This window comes from Equus caballus, chromosome 16 (assembly GCF_041296265.1).
Source record: "Equus caballus isolate H_3958 breed thoroughbred chromosome 16, TB-T2T, whole genome shotgun sequence".
Lineage (NCBI taxonomy): Eukaryota > Metazoa > Chordata > Mammalia > Perissodactyla > Equidae > Equus > Equus caballus.
In genome coordinates this window covers 36,092,462-36,107,003 of record NC_091699.1, presented here as the reverse complement: position 1 = coordinate 36,107,003, position 14,542 = coordinate 36,092,462, and the positions used below count along the sequence as shown (strand labels likewise).

At 45.8% G+C, this 14,542-nt stretch overlaps 1 protein-coding gene across 6 annotated transcripts in view; it reads right to left on the bottom strand.

Annotated features, from left to right (window-relative positions):
- The window catches only part of ADAMTS9 (ADAM metallopeptidase with thrombospondin type 1 motif 9), a 165,605-nt gene that overhangs the window by 19,740 nt on the left and 131,323 nt on the right, over positions 1-14,542 (bottom strand). For all 6 annotated transcript variants that reach the window (XM_023620115.2, XM_023620118.2, XM_070237265.1 and 3 more), the window contains 5 exons: positions 5,505-5,678; positions 2,093-2,287; positions 900-1,032; positions 273-367; positions 63-157 (listed from right to left, as the gene is read on the bottom strand). In XM_023620115.2, the coding sequence (XP_023475883.1) occupies positions 63-157; positions 273-367; positions 900-1,032; positions 2,093-2,287; positions 5,505-5,678 (692 nt within the window). The remainder of the gene's footprint in view (positions 1-62; positions 158-272; positions 368-899; positions 1,033-2,092; positions 2,288-5,504; positions 5,679-14,542) is intronic.

Below are 14,542 nucleotides of genomic sequence, written 5' to 3'. Positions count from 1 at the left end.
ATGGGAGGGTGTTTCCAGGGATCTCCCAGCATCTGGGCTCTTCTGAGCCTGGGTTCTCCTACCTGTGCCCATAAACCTCAGAGAAATTCTCAGAGTCGCCATGGACCAGTGTGACGTACTCTTTCGGGTGGTCAGACTGCATCCCTGCACAGAATACCTGAAAGGCAGACCAGAAATAACCTATGAAGAGCAGCTCAGAAATGGGACGATGAGAGCCAGGGCCGCTCACTCTAAAAACATTCTAGAAATAATGACTGATATCTGACATTCACCTTCAGGAGCTTTCCTTTGATGATCAGGAAATATTCACCATCTTCACTGGCACCTTTCAGTCTTTTTACCTCCTTGCAGTTCTGGGGTAACTCACCTAGAAAACATGAAGTGCAAAAGTGGAGAGGATGCTCCAAGACGTGCATGGTCTGCCTATGGAATGAATTATATGTTCGCTACAACTTTTTAGCAAAGGGGATAATTTCTTTAAAATAAATTCTTTCTTTCTTTTTTCGGTTGGTAAATGTTTGCTTTATTTATTTTTCTTTTGGTTTTATTGAGAAGTAATTGAGATACACTGTATAAGTTTCAGGTGTGCAGCATAATGACTTGACTTACATATATTGTGAAATGATTACCACAATAAGTTTAGTTAACATCCATCACCTCATATAGATACAAAAAAGAAAAGTTTTTTTCCTTGTGAGGAGAACTTTTAGGATCTACTCTCTGAGCAACTTTCAAATACACCATACGGCAGTGTTAACTGTAGTCATTATGTTGTACATTACATCCCAAGACTTATTTATCTTATAGATTCTCTATTTCTAAAAAGGGCAGGCAAACAAATGAACAAAGAAACGCTTTTCTTCATGCTCCAGAAAGATGGCTTCAGTTGGTCAACTTACAGTTATAGCTATTGTGGCAGGTTTTTCTTTCTTCTGGCTTCAGATCAGCGGGGCATAAGTTGCTGGGCTGGTCCTCATTGGTTAAACATTGTACAGATCTGTGCATTACTCCAACGCCACAAGACACTGAGCACTATAAGGCAGACCAGAGTCAGTGATGTGGCTATGGAATCTGGGATGCATGGGCTTCTAGTGGTGTGGACCTCAGAGCCTGGTGGCATGGGCAGGGTGTCACTTTAGACTCTATGTTGCTGAAAGCAAATAGCTGAAATATACTGAGCACTTACCATGGAGCAGTCTCTGTGTTAAGCTTTATATATACACATTTATCCATCCATTCATCCATCTATCCATCCATCCACTCATTCATCTTACATATATATATATTTATGCATACATAAGATATATGTGTATATATACATTTTTCTCATTAAGTCTCACAATAACCCCATGAGATAGTACTACCATTATTCTATTTTTACAGAGGGGACATTGGGGCTCAAACGTTAAGAAATTTGTTCAAGGTCATGGTGGAGCCAGGATTCAAACCCCAACCACTCTCAACTGGTCCTATGCTTTCATCTGATCCCTTTGCAACACTGACAGCCTGGTGGTCAGGGCTCAGGGGGCTGTGGCAATTTTCCAGGGCAGTCTCAATTTAAACTAGCCTCACTTATCGTACCCCTAATGCAATGAAGTATTCCCAATAGAGAAGGACTAGAACGTATAGACCACTTAACAGAAGCGACAAGTAACTCTTCAGTAACTCTTGTTGAATGACAGACAGAGTTCTAGGTGCTTTTAAAAAAATTGTGGTAAAATATATGTAACTTAAAATTTCCCAGTATAATCGAAGCGCTTGGTATATATGAACTCGTTTCATCTTCACAACCACCCATTTTGCAGATGAGGAAATGGAGACATAGAAGTTGTACATTCAACTGGGAAGTGGCGGAACCAGGATTCAGATGGAGGCTGGCTGGCTTCCGAGCCCCCGCTCTCAGTGCCAGGCCATACTGCCAAACAGGAGAACCCTTCTTTTCCCATCAGCCTGTTTCAAGATGCTAACTCCTGTTCCTCACCAGGGTCTCTCCTGGAAGGAGAATGACTTAGGGTAGGTCAGGCAGAACGTGCTTAAGATGGGGTGCGAGAGCCAAAAGCTTTCAAATTTGATAACTCGATGGTCTACTCACACTTCCCCAGTTGCCAACTCTCCAGGTGGCCGAAACAGGGCACTCGCTCAGGTAGCAGGGGTGGACGCTGGGGGGCTGCGTGCCAGGGCAGTTGACCGTGGTTTGGTAGCTGTATTCATAATTCTCCTTCCCGGTGTAAATCTCACTGCAGGAGACGAGCCTCTGCTTGTAGCCCTTTCCACAGGTCACTGAGCACTGACAAGAGAGGGGTTGAGAGGAGAGGCTGGAGCAGTGCCTGGGGGCAGCCCACAAGAGGCCCCTGACCTCCCCATCGAACGCTGACCCCGTGACAGCGCTGCAGAAAGCTCTCACTTGATTAGCTCATTTATGCATTTCAAGTGGCAGGCCCCAAGCACACGGGAGACGTGCAGCCCGTACAATGCCTCTCAGGCTCTAGTGCTTCCACGACGTCTCCTTGGCTCTCACTGTGGGTGGGGACGCCTCGAGCCCTTTCTGTGGATTTCAAGGGGAGAAGGAAAGGGAGGCGCCCAGCTGTCGCTTGTTCCATTTACAGCATCCACAGCCCGACCACACTGGCTGACCAATCATGCTTTTCCAAACCTACCATGACCACATCAGAGAAGTGACCAAGTGGGATGGGAAGAGAGCTGGAGCCCGCCTGAGTCAAGGGTGACATCTAGCACTTAGCCAAAAGGGAGCTTGCGGACAGTTTTCCTTTCCCTCTCAATGAGGTTTGCTTTCCCATATGCCCTGCACTGAACTTCCTACTCTCTTCTCTCTCCCTGCCTATACGCCTGGACGGAAACGCTGCCTTTCTGCTTTATTCTCTCTAAATCATGCTGTCATTGAACCCTTTTACCAAAATTACACAGCATTTAAAATACCCAAACAGTACAGAAAAGGAGAAAGAACAAATATCTTACTAGTGTCCCAGCTCCCTTCTGTGATGGGACACCTAATTGATTATGCATAAGATTTCATAATACATTCAACCTCCCTAGCTAAGTATTTTACATAATATATTATTTAAAACATCAAGCTGAATTTAGTTTTGATGATATTTTTAGGCAATGTTATCAAATAACTGGCCATCCCTCGTGAAGGCGCTACATAAAATTAGGGTAGAGGGTCAGGATTTTTGAGACCAAAGGTTCTTTGAGGAGGGTCAGATGAACCCCCGGAAATGGTTTGCAGCATGTGGTGTGTTACGCTTTTTCTGGGCTGAGGGATCACAGCTTCCATCAGTTCTCACTCACTGATAAAAGTCACAGTGTTGTTCTTTCCTAATGTCTCCTGAGCTGTGGCTTTAAGCCATGTGCCTTCCTCTCCTGTAACTTTTCCAGGGACGAGGCTCCCCTTAAGGAGGTCCTGGAGGCAGGAGGGAACAGGCCCAGCCAGAGGCACGGAGAACACCCTTGGGGCCTCCCTTCCAGCTGGCTTGAGACTTGGAAATGCTCTGCGTACGTTTTTTCCTTCTTTGGCTGTTGCTGTTCAATTGCCGGAAGACTCAGTTGACGCCAGGGCAGGGGGCTGGGAGGCTAGTCCAGGGTGTTTCAAGCATGGGCAGAGGCTACCAGATGCTCTGTCTGTCCGAGAGGTGGGTATTTCAGACTGGCTCACCCAGCGCTTGCACACCCCGACCTCAGTCTGTGCTAACATAAACAAGGCTGTACGTCTTCGAAGCAAGTGGGGTGACCCTTTACCCCATATACCGGGAGCCAAAGCAGCCCAGTGACCATTTGTGTGGGAGACACGTTGGGAGATAGGCGTTTGCTGATGGAATTGAGCCCAAATATGGTCAGGTTGTATTCAGAGGCCTCTACATCTCTGAAAAGAAGCTGGAAAGAACACACACTCTTAACTAGCTGTTCAGAGCATCATGAATACGTTGACTGCCGCTGGCTTCCTTTATCCATTTCAGACCAGATTGCTGAATTATAGGAGGCTTGTCTCTGGGGAGGGGAGAGAAGAGTGAGGTAAGGAAGCTCTTACTCCTGACTCGCCACCTCTTGAGGTCATGTGCTTGTTTCCTCATGAGTGTGGATTACTTTCCTCATTTGAAAATTACGGTAAAGCAAAATGAAACAATAAGAATGTGGGGAATGTGGGCTCCTTGCATTAGTGATACACTTCAGGCCCAACCAGGGAAGCGCACGCATCAGCCAGGGGTCATGCAGCCCTCTTTTCTGATCCAGCCCAGGCCTCCTCAAATTCAGGTGGGGCGGAGCTCAGAAGAGAACACACAGAACTCTCCAGGGAATAGGGGTCTCAGAGAGAAGGCGTGTTGTGCTGTGGCTCTTGCATTTTATGAGAAGCTTTTCTAGAGGGAATTCTGGTCCAGTCCCCTTGGGATCACTTCTCTTGTAGCCTCCCTTCCTCAGGGTCCTTGTATCTGTGCAAAGTCCTGTCTCCAACCCTCTAATCTTTGCCTGTAAATTTGCAGATTTTCAATTCATGACATAACTGAGAATTTGCAGAAGTGTGGAGTCTTTTTTTTTTTTTTAAATCTTCTCCCTATCTCATCTTTTGGGGGTTAAGATTAAGGTTTATATTAAAGCTGTAGGAATAACACGGCTCAAGTTTTAGAAAGAGACTAAAACTCTTTTAGCATAATAATAGCAACACACATGGGGCCGGCCCGGGGGCACAGCAGTTAAGTGCACACATTCTGCTTCAGTGGCCCTGGGTTCCCAGGTTTGGATCCCGGGTGCAGACATGGCACCGCTTGGCAAGCCATACTGTGGTAGGCGTCCCACATATAAAGAAGAGGAAGATGGGCACGGATGTTAGCTCAGGGCCAGTCTTCCTTGGCAAAAAGAGGAGGATTGGCAGCAGATGTTAGCTCAGGGCTAATCTTCCTCAAAAACAAAATAATAATAACAACACTCAAAAGACTAGCTAAGATGAGGGTATCAATCTTGGCAGTATGAAAGGTGCAGAACTCCAGCAAGATGAACGACCAAGAACCAAGCCAGAAACCAAGAAGAGGTGGCCCCCAGGAGGCAGAGAGGTGGATGGTCCAAGGGACAGAAGCCTGAGGAGGGAGAGAGGGCAGAAAGGAAGACTTTCCTGTACTGAGAGCCAGGGTGTGGCCTTGGGCAGCAGCCCTAAGAACCAGAAGTTGGGGACTATGCCTTTTGAGGAACAAGGAGGGGCGAATTGAAGAGAAGAAGGCGCCCACCCCAGACACCCTCTCCCCCTACCCCCGTTGGGATCTGAATGGGTTGCAACCTAGGCCTCAAACCCAAAGTCACAGACGATTTTAAACACTCACCAGACTCTTCATGTTCCTTGTAGGCCAATAGTAAATCTATTTCCGAATGATTTGGACTACATTTCCCCTCCACTCTTTAAGGGCACACAGACAACATACATCTTTCTGCCCTCTTCCCTCTGTTGCCCTCAAGCAATCGCTGACCTAAAGGTGGTTACAGAATCTCCAGGACAGTACCTCCGACCATTCTCCTGTGATCCAGACATACTCGCAGGGTTGCAAGCTGCAGCTCTCGCGGTCCGCAGGCCGCTTGCTCATGTCACAATGCACGCCATGAACCTCGGTGCCTTTGTCCTCCTCAACACACACCACCTTGCGGTACCTGGAGCCTTCGCCACAAGTCTTGGTGCACTGTTATAGACAGACAAAATAAGTGTTGATGTGGAAGAATAATACATGATATTATAGCCCCTTACTGTAATGATTTGTTTTCCTGTCTATAGAAAAGACTGAGATCTCTGAGCAGAGGGATTATCAGAGAGCTCATTATTTTACCCAGTTACCTAACAGCACTGTTTCTGGAATAGCAATAAGCATTTAACACACGGCTATGTGAATGAAGGAATAAAAGCATGAGTGAGTGAATTTCAGGTTTAGAAAGGACCTTAGGACCTGATTACTTCACCCATCCAAACAGCGAACCACTTTAAAACTCATGGCCAAATGGTTATCCAGCTGGCACCTAAACACCTCGAGCATCAGGGAAGTCATTCCTGATCCAGGCAGCCCATTTCATCTTATTTAACATGGAACTAAACATCTCTCTCTCCAGCCTCTTGTCCTACTTGTCGATCCCAGGGGAGCATAAAGGACAAGTTTCATTTCTCACATGTGCTCTCTCGTCAGGGACTTGCAGAGAGCCTTCTTGGGGCTCCCTAGGGTCTTTCCTCCTCCAGGGTGAACTGCCCTCATCCCTTGATCATCCAGCAAATAGTCACCCAGTTCCTACTAGGTGTCAAGCCCCGTGACGGGTCCTGGGTGAACAGGACTGGACACAAAGCACAGCCCCGGCTCTCAGAGATGAGCTTGTATTTAGTAGCAAAGACAGACATTAAAGACGGAGACAGCTGGGTAGGGAGATTCAGCAATGACTATAATCTCCGTTTTTCAGATGAAGAAACTGCAACTTAGCCTGAGTGTCTTGTCCCAGGTCACACATCTTTGTGAGGCAGACGAGACAGATATTTTTATTCCCCTAAACCATGGCAGGAAAATAGAGCAAGCGGTATGTTTCATTCTAGGACGATTTCTAGGCTGTCTACTAATTCCCTATCTTTTTTGCTTTAACCAACAGCAAACCCACCCTAACAGTTTTAACTTAGTTATGTGTGTTGCTAAAGGTCTCCCAAAGCCTGTTTTATCTAAAGCTTCCGTCTCACCCAGCATTTCTAGACCATGTTGGAAAGCCACCCTCAGCTAACCAAGGCCTGTGCCACGGATGGCTTCTGTTTCCTTAATGCCCAAGATTACCAACCCTGGGCCTTATCTCACTACTGTGAGTTTTGTTGTTGGCGTAATGTCATTTAAGCTTTCTCATTTTAGTCTTCTTAGGGAGGGCCAGAGACCCACCTCTCTTTTTCTTGTCACAGGCCTCCCTCCCTATTACCACCTGCCTCGCCCCAAAAGCATTTGACTTTGGCACCTAGCTTGACTCAGAAATGTCTTTCCTGATAAACCCCATGTCTTTGTTTGTTTGTTTGTTTTGGTAGTAAAATGCACATAACATAAAATTCACCATTTTAAAGTGTAAAATTCAGTGGCATTTAGTCAGTTGCAACATTGTATAGTCATTACCCCTATCTAGTTCCAGAATATTTTTATCATCCCAAAAACAAACCCTGTACCCATCAAGCTGTCACTCTCCATTCCCCCTTTCCCCAGCATGTAGGCAACCGCCAGTCTGCCTTCTGTCTCAACAGACACGCCGATTCTGGGTATTTCATATAAATGGAACCATCCATTAAGTGGCCTTTTGTTTCTGGCTTCTTTCATTTAGCATGATGTTTTCAAGGTTCATCCATGTTGTATCAAGTATTAGTACTTCATTCCTTCTCATGGTTGAATACTAGTCCACTGTATGGCTATACCACATTTTGTTTATTCAAATGTTGATGGACATTTGGGTTGTTTCCATCTTTTGGCTGTTGTGAATAGTGCTGCTATGAACATTCCCATACAAGTTCGAATACCTGGATTCCATTCTTTTGGCTATATCCCTAGAGGTAGAAATGCTGGGTCATGTGGTATGCTCTGTGTCTTTTGTTAGCCCCAAGTTTCTTTTTGGGAAGTAGAAGAGATACGTGGTATGTCCTGGTGGCCCCTTCTCATTTGCAAACGTAACTCAAAATTTTTGCTGCTTGGAAGCAAACTTCGACGTCTCGAGTGTGGAGTCATTTGTAATTTTTCTGGGGCACAAACATGAATTGAAAGCATTGTGAGGTGAGCATGAAGGAGCAAATCCCTTCCGATCAGTGCAGGAGGCTGGCTGAGCCCAGTTCCTAGCTCCACCCTGGCTCAGTGGTTTTGGGATTTTCTGTTCCCCTGGAGGATGCTGGGAACTACTGTGAAGTACTAACATTTTGTTTCTTCATAAAAAAAAAACAAGAGCCAAATGAGTTAGAGAGCCACTGAATGTTACCAAAAAACCCACAATGGTTAATCTGTGATGTGTAGATATAGGCAGAAGAAATACTTAACTCCCCATAGAAAAAAAATTCCTTAGAAAATCAAGTCTCAGTGACTCAAAGAAGATCATGATTATTGAGCAGCCAACCTGGACTAAACCTCCCAGTGTCCTCTCTCATTTTCACTCATCCATAGAGCTTTCATCTGCGTCAATAAGTAACAGTTTAGAGCAGAAACACAAGGATCACTAAATGCTTTCTGCTTAAGTGTTTCTCCCTCTGTTTTAAAGAATGGTTAACCACCATAAAAACTATTTTGCCAATGGGAGAAAAGGGAGTGGGGAAAACTTACCCATAATATAACTTTTAGAAAACTAAACTAAGTAAATAAGTGACTTGCCCAGTGCTTTGGAATTAATCAACAGCAGCTCTGAAAATCACCTGGTCAGGATTTTCCCCTGGAGTCCTAAGGAGAGCCCGGGGGCCAGGAGATCAGCAAGCAAATCCAGCCCAGACTACAGCATTTTATCAGCGTTTGGTAATATCACTTTCCCTAAGTCCTGGGACTTAAGACTGTTTCCTCTATCCTGGAAATGATCTAGAATGGTCTAAAAAACAGCCGGAAAGCTCATCAAGCCTCATTTTAATTTCCAAAAGGTTTTCTCAAAATTCATTACAGCTTTTAGAAAAAACTATACCAAGTGGGTAAGTCACACCACCAGGCTCCTTGAATTTCAGCACAAACCGTAATTCAGAAAGCAAATCATCCCAGTGCTGGGCTAAACGGGGTAGCTTGCCTACTGTCCTGCGTGCCATGCGTGCCTTTAAGTGAACTGAAATTAACAGGGAAAACAACTTTCCAAATTGGAGGGTGAAGAAGACCTAAAATAAACTTTTAAGGTACTATTTTAGTTAGCCAGGTAGGTTGGCCGCAGTGTGATGGTCTAAAAAGGGTCATTTCATGCACTGGGTAGAAATGGTCTTTCCTTAAAGACTGTAATCAAGTTAGTTGCTTTATACTTACTTGAGATGCCCTAACCATGGGGGAAAAATCACTTCGTATTCATGTGCTCTACCTTTTCAGCTGTTGATTTTCTCCATGGACGACAGGATTTGTTGTGCTGTTTCTAGCGCCAGGCTACCACTGTCAGAGGGTGTGTGGACAGACAAGCCACGGAACAAGTGAGGAACTTGACAGCACACTGTTGTGTGTGTGCTATGCAGAGATTTTTGTGATAAGGAACAGTAATTACACATCAATTTATCTCAGATTGCTTTAAATTAAGAAAAGAAAAAGCAATCTTTAAATTACCAATAGGTTCTATTCTCAAAGCTCATTTTAAAGTCAGGTATGTGGAGTTTGGACATTTTTGCTCCAAAATAGTATATTTGCAAGGGAAAAGGGCAGACACAATACTATGGAGACATTTCATAACTTTAAAGTCATTCACTTTTTCAACCAATGTTTATTACGGGCCAAGTTCTGGGCTGGGCACCGGGATACAGCCCTGGCATCCTCCTCCTCAGCTCTCTCTGTGATGACACCCAGAGTGGCTGCTTCTCCCAGCTTGGGGTGTGCACGTGTCAGGACAGCTGGCTACCTGGTGACCACTGGGGTCTAAGACTTAGGGCCACCTTGTACAGCTGTGTGAGCAGATGTGGGTTTCCTAACAGAGTGTGATGGAGTCAGAGGCCACAGGGTCTTCTGCAACTGTGACAGCGAGAGAAAAGGAAGGATAAGGGGCGGGACTGCTCACAATGCCGAAAGGCGTGCCAGGTAGCGGTGGATGAGGAGGAGGAGCGAAGGAGGAGACGGTGAACTAGGCAAGGAGGAGAAGGTGCACTCTCAGGGGGGCTCAGCGTGCATGGAGGCTGCAGGTGAATGTCATGGGGAAGCGGGGCAGGGGCATGACTACAGGATTTGGGGTTGTTAGAGCCTGCGATTTGAGAGGGGGATTCCAGCAGGTGGGCAGAGGCCAGGTCATGAAGGGGCACGTACACCTCCTACACTGCTTAGGAGAAAATCCAAACCCATGCCCTGGCCTACAGGGCATGTCACAACCAGCCGCAACTGCAGGCCCAGCCTCACTTCAGCCTCCTGCCCTCACACAGTCTGCTCCCGCCATGCTGTGCTTTGTCCACAAACACTCTGGGCTCTGTCCTCTCTCTTCCTTCTCCCTGGAACCATCTGCTCTTGCCCTTCACCCCCTGGCCATCCCGGAGAAGGCAGGACTGGCCCGCCGTTCTCTGTCTCTACCTCAGTGCCTTGTTTATTTCCTGTCACAGCACTTTTCACAATTGGCAATTTCATTGAACACGTCTGTTCACTTGTTTCCCGTCTGTCTCTTCCACTAGACAAGGAATCCCGCCACAGCCATTTCATGTTCTCTACCGCATCCCTCATGTCGGGTGCCTGGCACTTGGCGGGTGCTTGATAAGATTTGTTGAATAAATTAATGAAGGAATGAGTAATAAAGAGTTACTATCTGGCCCTTGTACACACATCAAAACCTGATCACTCCCTACGGTGAACGTCATAAACTCTTTGTAACCAACTGACCAGGGACCTGCTGCTCATTGCTAACTTTTCTGTGCTAAGAAGATGAACTTGGGAATCAGTCTACAGCTGATCTCAATAAAAGTCCTTAAAACCCACACATGTATTACAGTGACCCGAGTCCCCGCCCTGGGCCACACAGCACCGGGCGGCAGTTCTGCAGAGGCTGCACACATCTGAGCACAGCTTGTCCGTGGCAATGTGACAAGAAGACACAACAGCTGTTCTTACACAAAAAACAGTTTGCTTGACTATTCTAGAAGACATTTTATAATGTTGTGATTCTGAAGAGCTAAAGGAAAAAGGCCATCAATTATCAGGCGTTGTTCTATAATGTCTTTTGTTTCTTCCTCTTTCCTTCCATCCAATTGTTTTCGTTCCTCCATTCATTCACAGATTCACTCACTCAACAAGTGTCTCCAATGCTCTAGGTACTGGGCTAAGTGCTGTGGAAGACTGGTGAACAAGCTCTCTGATGGCAGACAGCTCATAACATAGACAAGGAAAACAGGCAACAACAATTCAGAGGGCCAAGTGCTAAAGCAGAATATTTTCAGGGTGCTATGAGAGCTGAGAGGAGGGTCAGCTGACTCAGCTATTAGTGGGGAGATGGGAACAGCAAGGGCTTCTGAGAAGAAGCAACATCTTAGTTGAGGCCTGAAGGATGAGCAAGGGTGACTGATGGGAGGGAAGGAGCAGGGCAGCCTTGTTGTGATACAGAGGTACTAGGAAGGGAAGAGAGCACGCCAGGGAAAGATTGAAAAAGAACACTGTCAAGATCTGGGAGATTTATTCCTTAATGCTAAGAGATGCATAACCCATAAACTCACAATCCAAATTTGATCAAAAGACCTCTGCAGCTATAAGTAAATTTATATATTAGATTATAATACTTTTAATAAGTAAATCTTTTATGATAGTAATTTTCAAAAGAATTAAAAAGTCGTGGGTTTTTTTTCCCCCCCCCAGAAAGAGCCTCATGAGCATTATAATTCTAAAGTAAGTAAAACTGAGCACTAAGAGGTTAAATAACTGGCCCAAAGTGCGCGGGTGACATTAAAAGCCCAACACTGTGATATGCAGGCCAAGCTGAAGCACTGGTTGTCCACCAGGAGTCACTGTACGAAAGAGAAGTAGCCTTTTTGGAAGGTCTAAAATGTCCTAGGCACTGTCCTGAACCCCTCACTTAACCTCACTTGATCCTCACCATGACCCTTCAGCCAAGTCTGCCATAGAATTCCCATTTTGCAGATGAGCTAATTGGAGCCCAGAGATTTGAAGTCAATTTCCCAGATCCACACATTGAGTGGTCTTTTGTTTACAACGTGGTGCTTTTAGGGCACAAATAAAATGAGACACGAATGTCTGGATAGAGCATTGTTCTCTTCTCCAGTTATTCTGCCCAACATTTAAAGTCCAGGCTCAGCCCTTACAGTATCATGACGACACAGTGACGTCCCTTCCCCACGCACAGGCCCCAGGCCTCACCGTGAACAGAGGAGTCCACTGACATGCTCCAACATCATCAGAGTCCCCCAAGGACAAGGCTTAAGGTCTGACTGTCAACCAACCAGACCAAAAATTTCATTTTTAGAAGGAGGTGGGGGTGGTAACTCAGTAAAGGGAATTATACTTTGATGCCAGCTCTGCAGTAAGAGACTGGACAAGCCATTAAGATAGAAAGAAAAGAGGGACCGGCCCAGTGGCATAGTAAATTTGGCATGCTCTGCTTCAGCAGCCTGGGGTTTGCAGATTCGGATCCCGGGTGCAGACGTAGCACGGCACATCAAGCCACACTGTGACGGATCCCACACAAAATAGAGGAGGATTGGCACAGATGTTAGCTCAGCGACAATCTTGCTCAAGCAAAAAGAGGAAGATTGACAACAGATGTTCGCTCAGGGCCAATCTTCCTCACAAAGAAAAAAAAGAAAGAAAGAAAATAGTTCAACTTAGATGCATGTCGACATGGGAGGCAGTAGAACATAAAGATTCAGAGCATGTGTTCCAGAGGTCAGGCTGCTAGGCTTCAAATTCCAGCCTTAATACTTAGTAAATGCATGAATTTAGATGAATTAACTTATCTAAGCCTCAAGTTACCTCCTCTTTAAGTGAGGATAAAAATTTAATTACTACATCAGAGAATTATGAAAAAGGTTAAACGAAGTCCTCCATATAAAAATACTCAACATAGTGTTGGGTCCGTAGCTTAATAAAAATAAGATCTATTATTTTTATTATCATCAGTAGTAGGGCCACTGGACTATACGACTCTAGGGGATGCCCTCACACTGTAGCCTATGGGAATGGTACCACTGGAGTTGTGCAGTGTACCACCTGTGTGAATGTATAAAACATCCTTGATGATCATGCTATTGTGGGTATGCAAACTAGTGTTTCTCAAGGCGGATACCTGGATTATTTCTCAAAAGGAGGAGGGTGCCATTTGCTATGTGCCTAGCATGAAGCACATCTTGCCAACCAACAGCTAGGTTTTAATAGTCTCCAAAGGGGACGCAAAAGGGAAAAACACATACTCAAAAAGCAAACAAGAGCTCTGGCGGGGGGGGGGGTTGCCAAGGACTGCTAAGAAGAGAACTTCCCATAATGGGGTGGGCCTATGATGGGCTGGCCTCCAGGACATCCCAGTCAGTGGACTCTGAGGCTGTGCCGTGGGATGCTCACTGACATCAGGTCAAGGTGTCACTACATGAAGGGAGGAAAGTCAAGACACAAGCCTGTGCCAAGATATCATGTAAGATGGTAGGAGAGTGAGTGGGTACAGGAGGAGGTGGGAACAAGAAAGGAGGTGAGGGCTGTGACTGACGGGAGCCTGAGGGTGCTGTCCTGTCTAACAAGGACACTTTGGATCATGAAAGAAGGGGCAATTAACAATGACACCAGGACTGCCTGAGGCATAACCAGGACTGCCCCAGGCAAACAGGCTGAGTGGTCACCCTATTCCTGACGTGGTCTACAACGATTGCGGCCAAATGGCTGTTGACATTCACTCTCAGCCTTGTTGCTCTGGGGACATTCTGAGAGGGCCACCAGCATGCTTTGCATTTGGGCAGCAAAGGTTTTCGATGGTGCTTCTCCCTCCTCCAGCTGCCTGGAGGGTCCCTTTGCCAATTCAGTGTCACGTGAGTGCCTCCCACAGCGGTCTGTTCTCCCTCACCTCCCAGGTCCACCTCCTTCAAATTCTCCACTCCGGGTCCAGGCAGATGAGCAAGCATGTTTGCAGGAGGGGAACTATCAGAATCTGCTTTTCTCATTGCTTAAAGGGTCTTTTCTCTTCGTGAGAATGGCTAACCTTTGGTAAACTTCTAAAGATAGGCACAGGCCTGGCTGCCTCCTTAGGTCCTCTATTCTTATATGGAGCTTGAAGGCAATATTTGAGGGAGGATTTCAAAAGATCCATCCGCATAGCCCATGTGAAGACATACATTTCTAGGCAAATTTTGTATAATCAGAGAAGAGGATTTCCTCAGTACCTATTTGGCAGGTTTCTCTTTTTTGGGGGATTCAGGAGGAATGGGAAATGGAGCTTGCATTTTCTGGATTGGCTCTAGCATTTTCAAACGTTGGCCCAAGTGTGAGCAGTCAACTTAGATTCATTTCTGAGCACTGTCTCATTTTCTGCTCCTTGGAGTAGTTACACAGGGTTGAGTTCGGCATGAGACTAAGAGGGAGAGGGAGAAAGCAGGCAGTGGTGGGTCTGAACCCAGAATTACAAAGAGAATCAAGAGGTGACACAGAGGGAGGGAGAGATGAGGGAGCCTCTTCTTCCTTCTAGATCTGACATTGTCCATCCCTAAACTACCCTATCATCTCTAGTTCCCTCAGAACAACTGCACTGTTATTATTATCCCCATTCTACAGATGGCAAACCCAAGGCTCAGAATGGTTAAGAGTCCTCGTTCTAAGTCACACAGCTAGTGCTGGGATATGAACCAGGTCTGTAGAAGTCTAAAGACTGCACAAATTCCCAATAATTTGTATGGCTCAAGTGCAATTAATTTACAATTTAACTG